We start from the raw sequence: 16,056 nt of genomic DNA on the forward strand, positions 1-16,056 counted from the left end.
AAATAATATTTTGTATAACTAAGACATAATTAAGAAAACATAGTAAAGCTAATTCAAAAGACAAAATATGTCATGTTGAATATGCTATAAAATATTATAAAATAAAAATGGAAATGTGAAATTAGATGGTTGTCACTGTATTTTGAAAATGACATTATGCATATGCTGAGTTTGTCACTTGTTCTGAGACGTAAAATTGTTCATTACAAAAACAACAACAACAAAAAAACATCTCCAAATGCCTATATTTTTGCAGATTATGGAAATAAATTCAATGCTTCCACATGCCAAACACTGATTAAAATTAACTGTTTATAATTTTACTTGGCCTAAACTTCACAATATAAAACTTTGCTAAATCCAATAATAACAGTAATTAAAAAATTAACTGATTCGTTTGCTTAATTCTTGTAATCTTGCAAATTAATTCAAGCTTGTAACAACTAACCTGAGTAAGTGATCTCAAACAGTTTGATGTGGTGTATATAAATTGTGGGCCAGGGTTAGATGCACCAAATTCAAGTGCACCAAGTTTTTTTTTCTTATTACTTCTATAAGATTTATTATTATTATTATTATTCTAAATAAATACTGCATAGGGAACAGTAATGTTTTACTGCTTGATGAATTTCTGTAAGATGTTAAGGAGTGTCATTCAGACCAGTTAGCACTGTGGCCAAATAAATTCAAGTGCACCAAGTTTTTTTTTCTTATTAGTTCTATAAGATTTATTATTATTATTATTATTATTCTAAATAAATACTGCATAGGGAACAGTAATGTTTTACTGCTTGATGAATTTCTGTAAGATGTTAAGGAGTGTCATTCAGACCAGTTAGCACTGTGGCCAAATACTAGTCAAGTATAAAAAAAAAGGCTGGTTAAAAGTTAGTTAATCTTAATTTAACTTAATCCTACTACATGAATATTCAGTGCTGAAATTAAGGAGCAAGCATTCAAATATTCTTGAAAAAATTTCAGGCAGGTACAAATCCACAATATTAGAGCAACACACGATTCATTTAAGGTGTAGCATTCTACAATTAACTTAACTTCTTAACCATTACAGAACAAAGTCATATAAACCATAAAATGACTGGAGATTCCCATAGCAAATATCTGTTGGACTTTCTTTTATTCCAACAAAAACGTCTAATTTTTTTAATTTAAATGAAAATGAAATATTAAGTAAAATGCATTCCAATCACATAGCTGTAGAAATATTAATCATCATCCATGACCATGATTTCGTTTTACTTGGTTTAGGAGTAAAAACAATGTTTGTGTAATTAGATAAAACTCCGCGTGATTCTAACAAACGAGCGAGAAATAAAACTCTCTGATGGGCTTAACAACACAAACCCCTGACATTCGTTTCTCTCACTGTACACACACTCAGTCGCGACGGATCGATGATCTGAATGGCCTCATTTAGCGCAACGCATCCTACAGCACGCAGCGCTATATCTGCAGAGCTTCTCGTAAGCCTGTCGTTAAGACAACTGTGATGAGAGCTGAACTCATACAACATGAAGTCTGGCTTGATAAGAGACTTCAATTACACGCCAAACAATCTCTCCTCTCTAAATTATTCATCCTATACGCTACGCTGCCGATGAGATGCTGCTCAGAGTCTCCAGCGAGAACTGAGCAACGATGGGAAAAAAAAGATGTTAAAAATTTCAAGCATTTTAAGAAAGTTATTTTAATGAAAGCAATGCATGCAGAGAGCGAACGGAAAGCAACTGTGTTCATGTCTATAAAGGTAAGTAAATAAAATCGAGAAATACTACGCACGCACACACACATACAAAACAAAAAAGGAAAAGTAAATTATGTGCATCAAAAGAATACACACAAAAACCAACGAAGTAAATAAACACATTTGTTTCTTTAAGAAAATTAAAGAAAATGTACGAATTCAGCTATAACTGTAAGAAAAAAAAATGTCAGCCCAACTTTATTTTTTATGCGCTTTTTATTATATATATATATATACATGTGCAGGTTGCTCATACATCCGCAACTGGAGCGTTTCTAAACCCCAATTCATTACAGCTCACTGCCATCTAATTACAATAACACCGAATAACATATCAGTCTCTAAAAGCGTTTCATTACGCTCCTAATTTTACTGACCATAAGCGCTATGAGAAATTAAAAATAAAACTCTATCTAGTGTTAAACGCTGTCATCTGTAAGACGCTTGATTGTGTTGCAATTGTATACGAACAGACTGAAGAATTAGAAAACAGTTCGGCCAATCTGGATCAGCATGTTTTTGGTATTATCACAATATTACAGAAGCTACATCTCCACTACCATGCGACCATGAGCGCGCGCGCACACACACACACACACACACACACACACACACGTTTGATCGATTTAAAGCAGTATCCAGCTTTTTGAGTATAAGATGAAATTGCGGTGGAAGAATACAACACTAGCAGTGCGCGGTCAATAACCTTACAGTGGCAAAAACTATATCTTGTTTAATTTAACTTTTTAAAGACCATAATTGAGTTCTATGTAAAAAAAAAAACAAAAAAAACACCTAACAAACATGCATTAAAAAATTAGTATATTTCCACCGTACGATCAAATATACACACAGTGAAATAACAATCTCTCAACATGTCAAATCGTTGTAATGTAGGTTAAATAATGTAAAGGCTTCTAGGTTAAATGTGTGCTCTTAATGCCGTCTGTAGAGCCTAACCTGAAGGCGCCGCGGCTCGAGCGCTGGATGTTCAGGAGGAGAGAGTCTCTTCAGCGCACCGAGGCTGCGATTGGCCAACTGCACTGACAGCTCCCCCGCTGATTGGCCAAGAACCGATGCCCGTCCCCTTTTCACTCCAGCTAGAGGACCATTCATAAACTAAACAATTCCAACACTCAGGGCTGAGTCTGGACAACTGCACACTGGCGCACAGTTTTCACGCGCAAACACAAGTGAGAGAGATGATGACATGACGCGCGGAGATTTATCCTGCAGCTGATACTGGCTTAAACCCTTAAAACCGTTTCAAGTCGAGTTGTTAAAGTCGCACTGCGTTGCATCCATCCGTTTCCTGGTCCAAACTTGACGTCTATCCGCTGTGGGCGCTAACTTCATCACTTCATTTTTTTTTCTCTTTGCTGGGAGTTTTCACCGGTAAGCATTGGATCCATCGGCGTACTGCGAAACTCCGGTCTACAGTCCGGATCTGTGCCCCAATATGATTGCAACGCAAGCAAAGCTGGTTTACCAGCTCAATAAATATTACAACGAAAGATGCCAGGCGCGCAAAGCGGCCATCGCCAAGACCATACGAGAGGTGTGTAAGGTGGTGTCGGACGTGCTGAAGGAGGTGGAGGTTCAGGAGCCCCGCTTCATCAGCTCCCTGAGCGAGATAGACACGCGCTTTGAGGGCATGGAGGTCATCGCGCCCAACGAGTTCGAGGTCGTGCTTTACCTGAACCAGATGGGAGTCTTCAACTTCGTGGATGACGGCTCTCTGCCGGGCTGCGCGGTGCTCAAACTCAGCGACGGCCGTAAGAGGAGCATGTCCCTGTGGGTGGAGTTCATCACCGCCTCCGGTTATCTGTCGGCGCGAAAGATCCGCTCCCGCTTTCAGACGCTGGTGGCCCAGGCCGTGGATAAATGCAGCTACCGGGACGTGGTTAAGATGGTGGCGGACACGAGCGAAGTGAAACTGCGCATTCGGGAGAGATACGTGGTGCAAATCACCCCGGCCTTCAAGTGCACGGGCATCTGGCCTAGAAGTGCCGCTCAGTGGCCCATGCCTCACATCCCGTGGCCCGGGCCAAACCGGGTGGCGGAGGTGAAAGCGGAGGGGTTTAACCTCCTCTCTAAAGAGTGCTACTCGTTAACGGGGAAACAGAGCTCGGCGGAAAGCGACGCCTGGGTCTTGCAGTTCGCCGAGGCCGAGAACAGGCTTCTGATGTCGGGCTGTAGGAAGAAATGTCTCTCTATTTTAAAGACTCTCCGTGACCGACACCTCGAGCTGCCGGGACAGCCGCTCAATAACTACCACATGAAGACCCTGCTGATGTACGAGTGCGAGAAACACCCGCGGGAGACTGACTGGGACGAGTCGTGCCTCGGCGACCGTCTGAACGGTATTCTGCTGCAGCTCATCTCCTGTCTGCAGTGCCGCCGGTGCCCACATTACTTCTTACCCAATCTAGACCTGTTTCAGGGTAAACCACACTCAGGCCTGGAGACAGCGGCCAAACAGACCTGGAGACTGGCCAGAGAAATCCTCACCAACGCGAAAAGTTTGGATAAACTGTGAGATGCAAAAGGAGGACATTTTATGTCGGTGAATGTTAACGGACGCTTGAGATCACAACACTGAAAGTGGAGAGAATGTGATCGTGGTGCTCTCCGAGTAATGAAACCAAGAAAATAAAATATTAAAATAAAACACGCCGAAGCATTTGCTTTTGCCAAGGCTCAAACGGGACATTGCAGGAGAGCGAAATGAAGGTACATTTTAAACTAAGTGTAATGATTTTGTTGTTTGTTTGAACTCTTTTCACAAAGTGAACATTTTATTTAAATATATGCACAAGATCTTTAATTGCGAATTACAAAATGTAGCGTGCCAAGTTCAATTTCTTTCATGATGTGATCAAAAATTGAAACGTGTAATAAAATCATGACACGATGAAATTTAAACTTGGCATTTGTCATTACTCAATTAAAAACTGCTGACATTAATGGGATTACATTACATAAGCTAGATGCATAAATAATCAAGCATATAGTTTTGTGATTTGTCTTCGCTACTTAAACAAAAGTATAGCTAAAAGTAATATTAGGACAGTGTGTGTCTTTGTGGACTGGCCATTCAGTTTAACTCGTAGAAAACGAAACGTGGAAAATACACGTGGCCTGTTGCTGTAAAGTAAAAAAGAAGATTTAGGAAATAGACACGAGCAATAAAATAAAGATGGGCGTATTTTAAAAATAATAGCAATACTGGATCGCACTTTTGTGAAACAACCAAGACCATTTACACTACAAAAGAAAACGTAAACAGCCGATCTCTCACACAGACCAACAGTACTTCATCGCACTGATTAAAATCAATTCAGCATTACATAAAATATAAACATGTTCAAATAAAGACACTTTGCATTTTAATTTTTTCGATTGAATAAAAATAGGCCAAATGATGGGAGTAAAGAAATCTGTTCATTTACTCTGGAAACCCCCGTTTAAAAACAAAAATCTTGTTTTATTATCAATTGTAAAAATAAAAGCACCCTAGAATTAAACAGCCTACTGAAAGAAATGCTTAGACAATGTTTGGCAACAAACAAACAAATAAATAATCTACTAAAACCCATATAGCTATTTTATTCTGACAAAAGTAACCATTTTACTTCACAATTCTGTTACTATAGTAAAAACAGCAAAATATTATTAATATAGATTTTAGGAAAACAACTTTATTGAAAGCAAGATATGCCAAGTGCGTAAACAGAAAAGGAATTTGATAGTTAAGGAAATATTGAAAGTTGATACTTTGCTCTTCAAAAGGCAAAACAAAAGTCCTAGTGAATCAAGCATTCAGAAGAACGTAACAAATTAACTCATCCTCTTCTGTGCCTTAATAGTCAGGATTTTCAGTGGCACACCTCAGCGACAAGCCAACGGTGATGGCAAGTTACACTTTAATAGCCTTGACCCACATATGTTAAAAACAGTTGAAACACATGCAACATGCTATAAGGAAAGAGAAAGCAATATTTTCTGCAAGATAAGATGACCACAAAAAGCTAGTACTCAAACCCTTCGAGGAAAGGTAGTTATATATTTAAAAAAAAAAAAAAAAACTAACAAAATTACACATACTGGTGTTGTGAATGCACATTAAAGGACTTTGGTTATACTACAGCTAGTCGCTCCATTTTTTAGTATGCACTGCTCATGGGACAATTGGAGTCATTTTGGATGAGAAACCCTCTTACCTTGGGATCAGTGTTCTTAAAACTCGGGTCTTCTTCATCCACCTCAAAGTATAACTCCAGGGCCGTGATGGACAGTGTGCCTTTTACCACTACAGCGGGTGCAACCAACAGTGCGCTGGTGCTCAGGTTAACAGGCCCTACGGATCACAGAAGAGCACAGCGGTTAGTGTGTGTGTGTGTGTGTGTGTGTGTGTGTGTGTGCGCGCCTCCCCCATCCTCTGCTACCCTTGGCATAGAAATCCTTTCAAAGGAGTACGGAGTGTTTACTCGAACACATAAACTCAACAAGGGTGCATACTGACTTCCTGATAGAACATCTTTAGTTTTTAATAAGCTTGAGAGGAAAAGCCAAGTAAAGCTACATTCATTTGAGGATAATAAAGCTTTAGTCAAATGATCACTCAATAATAAACACTAGACACAATATAAATATATTGCTTTAGGCTTAATCTATACTTTATTGCATGCAATTTATTAACAAAATATCATAATATTACAACTTTCTTATTATTACTGTTTAGGAACTAAACATGGAAAAAAAAAAAGATTTGTTAAATGTAAACAAATAAATTAAATGCATTCATTGAACAATTAATAAAAAATATTCAATTAAAATATACAGTATTTAAAAAAAAAGCAATTTCATTAACCTAATCCATAAATAGGATTATCTCGTGCACAATGGCATATTTAAGCGCTTCATCTGTCATAGAAACGGTATTGTCGCAATGTCAAAAAAGCGCTGAAATCCGCTGTCAATCAGCGCTCATTGATTGCGGCTTTGGGTTTAATCTGTCATCAGTCTTAATTTATGCCAGCATGACAATGTTGAAGGGTTGCTCTGGGGAATTTCTGCCTCTCTACATGCGCAAAGCATCGGCTATGCGCCTGCAAACTGCCGCTGCACTCCATGTTTGATTTCCCAAAGCACCCTTCAATTCACAAACGCATTGGCATGATCAGATAAGTTCATCAGCACGAAACACGGCTGAGACACAACACGGGGTTTTTTTCCCCCGCTAAAGCGGAACACGTTTCAATTACACCTCAATCAAACAGCTTCCTAAATGGATGATCTGCAACGACACGAATCTCCACGATCATTTGCACTTTATTTGAGAGAGATTGTCTTTTATTGTAGGACAGACTGCCAGCCCAAATGAGATAAAAAAAATTATAAACGCGTTAATGGGGAAAAAAAAAAAGCATGGAATAAAATCCAATTTAGCTATGTTCGGCTGAACAGATTATTAAAGTGTACACTATAAAAAATATATAAATATTAATATAAATATAACAATTGTGTTTGATTAATTATCCTCCTCACGCATTTTTGGTCTTACATTAAAACCTACACTGCTAGAAGCCTAAAACAGTCCCGTTTATCACTTCATCACTGAAAAATATGAGATCCAAGTATGAACGTGGTTTTTAACTCAAAATTTCTAACAAAATTAACTATTTTCTGCTTGTAGCCGTCAGCAATTAGACTGGAATAAAAGTGTGATGAGCTAATGAAACGAAAGCAAGACATTTAAGCATTGCGTTTCAAAATATTTTCATTTATATTTTACCCCGACTTTATTTATATAAACTGTATACGTAAAACGAAAATGATGTATTAGTTGTTTTAAAGCAGGGACTAGCTCACTGAGACTCCTGTCATGACTGTGGGCCTTCCAGCGCTGTTCAGCCCTCACTCCTCCGATCACAGGCCGCTAATGAGCGAGGACTGCCTCAGATAATGCTGTGATCCCCTCATTAACGCTGACGCGCCAGAGCGCGACGCAACAGACTAGAACGCTGTGACAACACGCGGAGCCTCCAGTGCAGAGCGCGTCGTACAGAGTCACTGGCGCGTGCAGCGTATATGAGAGCGTTCTAGTTTGTCGTGGTGCGTCGCTAGGCTGCAGTTCTTTACCTGTGAGGTTCTCCAAGTCTTTCTCGTCCAAGGATGAGAGAGTGTCATCGTCCTCCAAGAGCAGCTCACTCTCCGAGTTCTGATTCCCCAGCACTGAACTCCTGATGGACTGTTTGCCTTTCAGCACGTCCTCCTCTGGAGCTGCACAAAACCAAACACATCAAATTCCTTCAAGACAAGCTTAATCGCGCAAAAACTTTAAACGACTGTCAGTTTACTTCTACTCGGGTAAGTTGACTGCACAAGAGCTAATAAATAAATAATTTACAAAATGCGTTGGTTGTTATTATACAATACAGCCATATGATTTTTGAATATTTTATAATAAAATTCTAAACTATGAATAAACACGTGTTAAGCGCAATACTGTAATGTATTTTTTTTTGTCCTACATGGCCTCGAGTCAAGATAACAACAACACATCAAGACTATACTAGCCCATTTATTTTTGGGCTTTTTTGGATCCGAACTTAAAAATTTTTACTTGCATTATGTTAATAGTTTGAATATTTAAACATAATGACGGCAAATAGAATTGGCATGGAGAAATTAATGTGTATTTGATTAAAAAAAAAGTCGATCTTTGTGAAAAAGGTGTAGCTGAATTTTCACCAAAACCAGATTGTTATTTAGGACATGGTTCTTTGTAATTTGGCATGTTGTTTTACCTGATAATCAGAAATAATAAAATATCTTTAAAATCAAAGAAAATACACATTCAGCTGACCAAAGTGCGTGTCCATAATAGACTTTCTGATTCTATTAGTAAAGAAAATCTAAAAAGGATATGCTTGTGTATGGGCTTAATATTCATATATAGATTTAAAGTCTAAAAACCTAATATATATATATAATAACAGAGCTACTTGTTGGCATTAAAACTTTTTGAATTGCAATTAAACCGAAACAGACATTCTGGTTCACATGCCATGCTTACTCTGACAAAAATCAGGAGTGGCCCTGTCTGATTTCAACTGTACATGACTTGAGGTTCTGCATAGATTATTTAAGAAAAATGGTAATCTGTAAACATTTACAGAGCACTGCATTCCCAAGTGGTGAGGGGCAAAAACGGGTCTACAGTAGAAACAAAGGCAATCCTTAATCTACGTAAACACTCTCATCAGACTGCTTCGGCCGAGCGGAGCTACACTGAGTCCAGTCCAGAACCGTGTGGACGGAGAGCCATGTGACCTCTGCCCCCTCTCTCCAGATACATCACCTGAGGGGGTTTGAATTTGCACTTGAAGCAAAACCCTGAGACAAGTCTTTATAAATAGAGCCTTAGACCATTAGAAAAGCAGAGCAAAGAAATCTCTTGTCATGGAAAGTATGCTGGCGCACTGATATTTAGAACGGTCTTCCTGTAATTAACTCTCCCCAGAGAATTTGTAGTTAGCAGCAGTGAAATTACTACCAGCTTCCTAATGCATAGATAGATAGATAGATAGATATCAGACAGTAAAAGAATAAATTAAAAAAAAACATGAAAATTAATATAAGTCACTAACATCATTTACATTTTTTTTTACCAAATTTTCTTTTGGCTTTAAAATGACATGTATTCATGTATTCTGCACATCCACTTAAATAATGCTGTTCAATCAAACATCGGATACCTAGTAGACTAAAAAAAAGTGTTAATAAAAACTGGAATGAAGAACAACTGTGCGAGTGCCCTAAACGAGTCAAAAACCCGTGCTGTAAGATTATATTCATACATCAGCTTTACTTAAATAACTCATTCATTCCCCTCATTCAGCAAATGCTAATGTAAATACATGCAGTTGCGTTACACTTTTAAGCTGTTTCCCTTTTCCTTGCAGGTTCAAATGCTCATTTATATGCGACTTTGGAGGCAAAGCAATTAAATTGTCAGAATTAACAAATTTGTTTTTAACACAAGAGCAGCCAGGAGTGAAGTCAGGAGGTGCGTATTGATCACAGGAACAGAGACATTAGTCTTCAGGTATTTACACTCCTATGAGTTGCCCAACACCAGCCCACACCAAGCCAAATCAATCCCCAGAAAAGATGGCGCTTTCCAGCCATAAATACATACATATCTTACCAAACTACCAGCATCCGCCTTAGGGGTGTAAATCGTACCGCTGTTTCCTGGCTGGCGATGAATGATCGTAATTGTAAAAGTTTTGATATGATGATGTATTTTGACTGATGAAACTAAAATAATTTGCAAGCAAGCCTTTCTATATTCATCAAAAAGAAATGCTGTTTCTTTTAAATGCCAGGACACCGCTGTTATTTAAAAAAAATAAATAAATAAAAATTAAACTGTGATGCCTTATACGTCCAAATGCCCAAATGTAAATTGTATATATTTTTTCTGCCAACTAAATTTTAAGTATAGAGAAAAGTGACCTATATATGACCTATTGGATTGCCAAAAATGTCACAAAATTGCTCTTAAAAAAAAAATTAATAAAAAATATTCTTGACTTTCTCTTTCACATGTCATGAGAATAATCACAGCCAGATATGACCCTTGTGCTCTGTTTGAAAACTTGAGATCTTGGCCAAGACTTTCATTCCACTTCCGCAACAAATTTAGGGTCAGCAGAAAAGACACAAGCTTTCTATGGAGGAGGGGGTAGATAAACATCAGTGTCATGAGCATCAATTAACTGCTTTCTGTTGTTGGTTCACTTTCCATAATCACATCTTATTTTGAGTTAAGAATCATATACTTCATTACAATACTAAATTATTGATTAAATATGCACTTGAGTCATAATAGTTTGTGTGTGTGTGTGTGTGTTTATCCTATACAGGTTTATAGGTAAAGTTGTCAGACAATTAATATATGCACATAAATACTTGATGGATTGATTATTTCCTACGCTGGATGGTCACTGGGGAAACGTTCGAGAATAATGAAGAGTTTTAAGGCCTCAAAGTTTTAGGTTCCATTTCAAAGGGGATCCAAAGTGTTCCTTAAGGAACACTTGAACTTAACCAAGTCTGAAGTTAGCAAAAGAAAAAGAGAAGAATACAGAGAAGAAAAAGTGGAGGACGGAGCAAAAAGAGAAATCACTGGGTCCCCTCAGGGCCCTCCATCCAGCTGCATATTATGACCATTAGGGCGGCACATTGGTCTCTGAGGATGCTGGGATTTTGAGCACTTATTGCTTTTAGATCACATTCTTATTGACTTCTGTCACATCGGTCGTTTGTCTTGAGGACCCATGTCATTCTGAGGGGGTCTAAGCAGTGACATATTGGAGACATTTTTTCTCAGAAACGGCCCCATTTCCGAGGGGTGCAATAGGTTAAGCTGCTCAAGCCCAAGTACTGAATGGCACTGATCGTAAAGCCTGCCATCTCTCAGTGTGGCTAAAACTTTTAAACATTTTAACTCTCACATGCTGTATACGCATTGCTGCACTGAAGCAGAGCTCAGTTTAATATAACGAATACAAAAGAGAGAGGAACGGATTAAAATCAGATGAACTTGCTGTACATCTCAATGCAAGGTGAATGTGTTGAACACAGAAGCAATTGTAAAGACATTAAATGAGGGTAGGAGAGCGAAAAGCCCGATGAGTTTAATAACCTCAAGTTTACTTGCGATAACATGGTAAAAACCAACCCAGAATGGATAACTCATTATATTGTTATAAATATGTAGAGTTCATTGTGGATTATACACTGTAAAAAATGACCGTGAATTTAACGGTAAAAGACTGTAAAAATGCTACAGTAAAAACCTGTTAAATGGTTAACGGTAAATTCCCCTACTATATACGGTGAAAAACTGTATTGGACATTACATGTATTGGACATTAATTTTACGGTAGTTTTCAGTACTTCAATAGGTTGGTATATTAACATTATATCAGTTAATGAAATTACGGTATTTAACTGTAAATTTAAGTTAAAACCGTAAAACCAAAAACGTTGCTACCGTATTTTTTACGGTAAAATTCCGGCAACCACAGCTGCCGTTTTTTTACCGTAAATTTGACGGAATTTTTTTTACAGTGTATGATGCATTTTTCAAATGGGATGACTTCTTTAATGAATGAGAAACAAATATTATGTAATAAATTATGCACATTTGATATAAATCAAGTAATTGGATGGAAAACAACCGAAGGGGCTTTTTAAATTCCTCTTCTTATTAAAGTGAGTAATTAAAAATGCATTGATTCATTCTGCATTCTGCAAAAAAGGAAACTACATTGCAACAATATTATGCCTACATATGCATGCGAACTCTTACATCTTTTCATGATAGAACTAACAAGTTTTATTTCTTTAGTACACTGAGTTTATACTCTTATAAGAACTCATTCAAGAAGTGTTTTTCAACTTTGCAAGATAAATAACAATAAAGTTTTTTTCAAAATTGTTCAAGTTATATGTTGTTTCACTAGTAGATACATTTAGTGCTGAGGAGTCACAAACTATAATTAACTAGTGACGGTACTAACTGGATTTTTTCATTATCTCAGCTGTTTTCTTAACAGTAGGCTATAACTTCTTCAGTAACAAGCTATACTTTATCCTGAATTACTTTATACATGTTAACAATGTAGCATGATTTGTTTCACACCGTTTCTGCTTAACTTGTTTCACACTGTTACAGTATGTGCTTTATGTGTTATATTTTGAACCAGATTAAGTAGAAAAATTTGGATCCCGCACACACATATTTTGCCATTGTTTATATTGAAATTTCATCCAACGCACCTATGATTTCTACGAAATAGAAAGGATTCACTGATTCAAATCTCTACATAGAAGACCTAAAAATATTTAGTTAAAAGTTGCTGCTCATTGCTGTTTTAGTCACGAATACACACACAAGTGTTTATGTTTAATGCTGTCACCCAAAATTACCTTCATTCATTTAAAAATCCTTCTTGTTTGTGAAGCAGAGAAATACTGCTCTAAATGAAATAAAAACTATATATCGGATACTTACATATTTTAAGACATCGCCCCCTTATATAGATGCAACACAGTAATAATGTTAGTAGCACGTAGTGTAGATAAACTACAACAACAATACTCGTTTGTAAAAGTAGTTAACATCTCTAAATGATGAGTAGCTTGTCATTTTTAAACTAAAATCCCCAACACTGATGAACACATATCTAATACAAACACAAAACCCTTTGCTGCTAGCTCTCCCATGAACTTCACAACTTTACTCACCTTTAATACCAGCAGCTGACATGCATGGGAAGGAAGGAACACATAGTGACAATTTAAGAACAATTAGCGCTACTTAAGTATCTGAGCTAATGAAGGAAATGCACATGGTAAGCAAACACATTAGCAGCAAATTACTGCCATAATATTATCAGAGAGACAAGGCCTGAGGACAGTGAGAGAATGTAATGTAATGTAATTTAATTTAATAAAGGCTTTCATTTTCTTTTTTTTTCAGCTTTTATTGTTACAGCCATGTACCTGTTATCATGGGTAAAAGCTCAACAAACTGGGCTGTGTTTTGTGCGTGAAAGAGTGTAAGTGCATGCATGATGTTATGTGACTATGCATTACCCACCATGCTCTGCTGCAGCCTTGAGCGTGGCCTCAGAGTGTGTGGACCCAAACGGGTTCCTGATGAAGCGCCGACGTCTCCTCAGGTCATCTTCCCAGTAGTCCAGGCGCCAGAACTCCCGCGGTCTGCTGCCGAGAGGGAGGGAGAGGGAGAGGGAGAGGGAGAGAGAGAGAGAGAGAGAGAGAGAGAGAGAGAGAGAGAGAGAGAGGCACATATGTTAGTAATTACCCAATGCAGTGAGAAGTGGCACAGGAAGAGCTGCATAATACTGGTCTTGTTTGGCTGCAGCCTTCTTCAGTGCAAGGTGCCTAAACTGGAGAATGGCTGACATCAGACACTTATGATAATTATGGTTAATAATAAAAGATACCTGGACTGTGAAAATGTTTGTTGTCAAAAAATAAAAAAAAATAAAAATTTTTTTTAGATTGTTTTAAAGGGCTATTTTCTTTCATATCAAACATATTAACAGTACAACAATCATAATAATTTCCAACATTTTATTAAATATCTACATTTAAATCAACTACTTACGAGTTTTTTATTTTTTGGGGTGAACACTATGCAATATTGCACATTAAAATAAAGGCTGGATTGCATTGTACATTATCTCAGTAGATAAATTCTGTATAATTTTGTAAAGTTTAAAATTACATAATCAGATTGACACATATATTGGCCCTAAATGTTTGAACACACTTTAAAAAGTGACTGTCAATAATAAAATACGATAATTACAATTTAACTTAGTTTTCAAGCTAAACAATTCACAGAGAAAGTGTTATACAATAAAAATAATATAATTTACAAATACAACAAAAAGTACACACACACACACACACACAATTAAATAAATAATTACCAATTTATTCAGTCTACCTAGCCTATAGCAGTGGAACAAAACTGTTAAAATGATACATGTGTGTTCTAATTTTAGAAGTCACAAAAGCACAGCACTCCAGAAATGTTTGTCCTTGGGAGAAACACTGAAGAAGAGCCCCAGATTTTTGCAACACCTCAAGAAGGTGAGATGAGAGCTAAATACATCACACTGAGAATCAGCCTGCTGACACAGCATTCCAGCAAACACACACACACACACACGCGCACGCACACACACACACACACGCACGCACACGCACACACACACTCACACACACAGAGAGACAGACAGAATGAGGCAGCGCTGTGGTTCCAGGCTCATTTCTGAGCCCAGCAGGACACCTAACAGCAGAACTGCTCAGGAAAGGCAGCACATTTGACTCGATGTCCTTCGCCTTCAGCCATTTTTCCCTCCAATTTGCACCTCTTATCAATGTAAAGAAAACTCCAGTTCTTCCTCGCTCGCCATCTCTCTCTTTTCCATCTTGGGCTCTTGTGTTTTCTCTCGGTGTGTGCGAAAATGCTCACTTTTAATGAATGTACAGTCAGGCGAACAGTTATAACATATTACCCCATTTAGATTCAAAGGACTTTAATTAAAATAATCGCTTCAAATATTCATTATGTTTAGCCCCCTGAGGTACAAGTAAAATACATTTCCTGCACCATAAATGAGTTTAATCTTCAAAAGCTTGCTTAATTTGGAATAGAACGAACTCATTTCAGGCTAGGGGAGGGAAGAGTGTAATTTGTTGAATCAAATTAAAGTAATTTTTCTGCTGTAATGCACAACGGCACGAGCAATTAATTACACACGTGAACACAAAAGAAGAACTGATTTTGAAACCGACGTGCGATTTTCAAGGAAGGATGAGATAAAATAATGGTTTTGTGAATCTTAAAAAAATGAAGATCAATGATCACATGCCATTCAGAAGGACAGATCCCAGAGCGGGCTGCGGATCCTCTGCGATCCAGTGAGCGAAAGGGGCTTGCAAATGGCTTTAGCAGTGGCTCTGTAGCCATCCTCTGGCTGATTTACTGTAGGCACTGTGAAATATAACTCTCTAAGTCCATTCTGTTCTGTGGAAGTGAGAAGAAGTTTTATCGTGCAACAGGGCCTCCACACCCAGGCCAAATAAATCAGGATAACGGCCACTTAAGAGCCCTCCCTAGTGCTCACCTTCTTTTTTTAAGCCCGCATATTTTATCAATCGCCAGCAAACACGCTATTATGACCTAAAATACCATAGAGGTGAGAAAAAAAGACAGAGAGAAGGAACGTATTGAAAGAAGTAATTGAGAAAATAGATAAATCAAAGAGTGGTATTGCAAGTCTTCTCAGAATTAATGATTCCATGAGAAATAAAAAAAGACAGAAATACTTCTGGAAACAGTTACGGCATGTTTTAAAATCCCACTTAAAATTGTTTCTCAGGCGTATGAGGGGCCAAGAAGGTTTGGGTGTATCCGAACGCTGCAGGTTTTTCTCAAAAGTGTGATCGATTCGCTCTACTGCAAAAGGCTCAAAACAAACCCCATCTCGTAAAACTAAAGAGAGCGCTTAAAACACGAAAATAAAAACATTCTGCTCTTCGCTTGAAAAGCTCAGCGGCTCGACTAATAAGAGATATTAAAGGGGTCATATGATGTTGCTAAAAAGAACATTATTCTGTGTATTTGGTGTAATGAAATGCGTTTATGCGGTTTAAGGTTCAAAAAACACATTATTTTC

At 37.6% G+C, this 16,056-nt stretch overlaps 2 protein-coding genes across 2 annotated transcripts in view; one reads left to right on the forward strand and one right to left on the reverse strand.

The window, feature by feature from the left end:
- Nucleotides 1-16,056, reverse strand: part of LOC107700305 (lipopolysaccharide-responsive and beige-like anchor protein) — a 251,983-nt gene that overhangs the window by 77,489 nt on the left and 158,438 nt on the right. Inside the window, exons 37-40 of the mRNA XM_016501927.1 lie at nucleotides 13,443-13,567; nucleotides 13,088-13,102; nucleotides 7,907-8,047; nucleotides 5,986-6,122 (exon numbers count right to left, since the gene is read on the reverse strand). Coding sequence (XP_016357413.1) covers nucleotides 5,986-6,122; nucleotides 7,907-8,047; nucleotides 13,088-13,102; nucleotides 13,443-13,567 — 418 coding nt within the window. The remainder of the gene's footprint in view (nucleotides 1-5,985; nucleotides 6,123-7,906; nucleotides 8,048-13,087; nucleotides 13,103-13,442; nucleotides 13,568-16,056) is intronic.
- Nucleotides 2,950-4,633, forward strand: LOC107700304 (protein mab-21-like 2). The gene has a single exon (XM_016501926.1). It carries the CDS (start codon nucleotides 3,222-3,224, stop codon nucleotides 4,299-4,301), a length of 1,080 nt encoding a protein of 359 aa, XP_016357412.1. The 5' UTR covers nucleotides 2,950-3,221; the 3' UTR covers nucleotides 4,302-4,633.

The sequence above is a fragment of the Sinocyclocheilus anshuiensis genome, unplaced genomic scaffold (genome assembly GCF_001515605.1).
Source record: "Sinocyclocheilus anshuiensis isolate Anshui unplaced genomic scaffold, SAMN03320099.WGS_v1.1 scaffold326, whole genome shotgun sequence".
NCBI lineage: Eukaryota > Metazoa > Chordata > Actinopteri > Cypriniformes > Cyprinidae > Sinocyclocheilus > Sinocyclocheilus anshuiensis.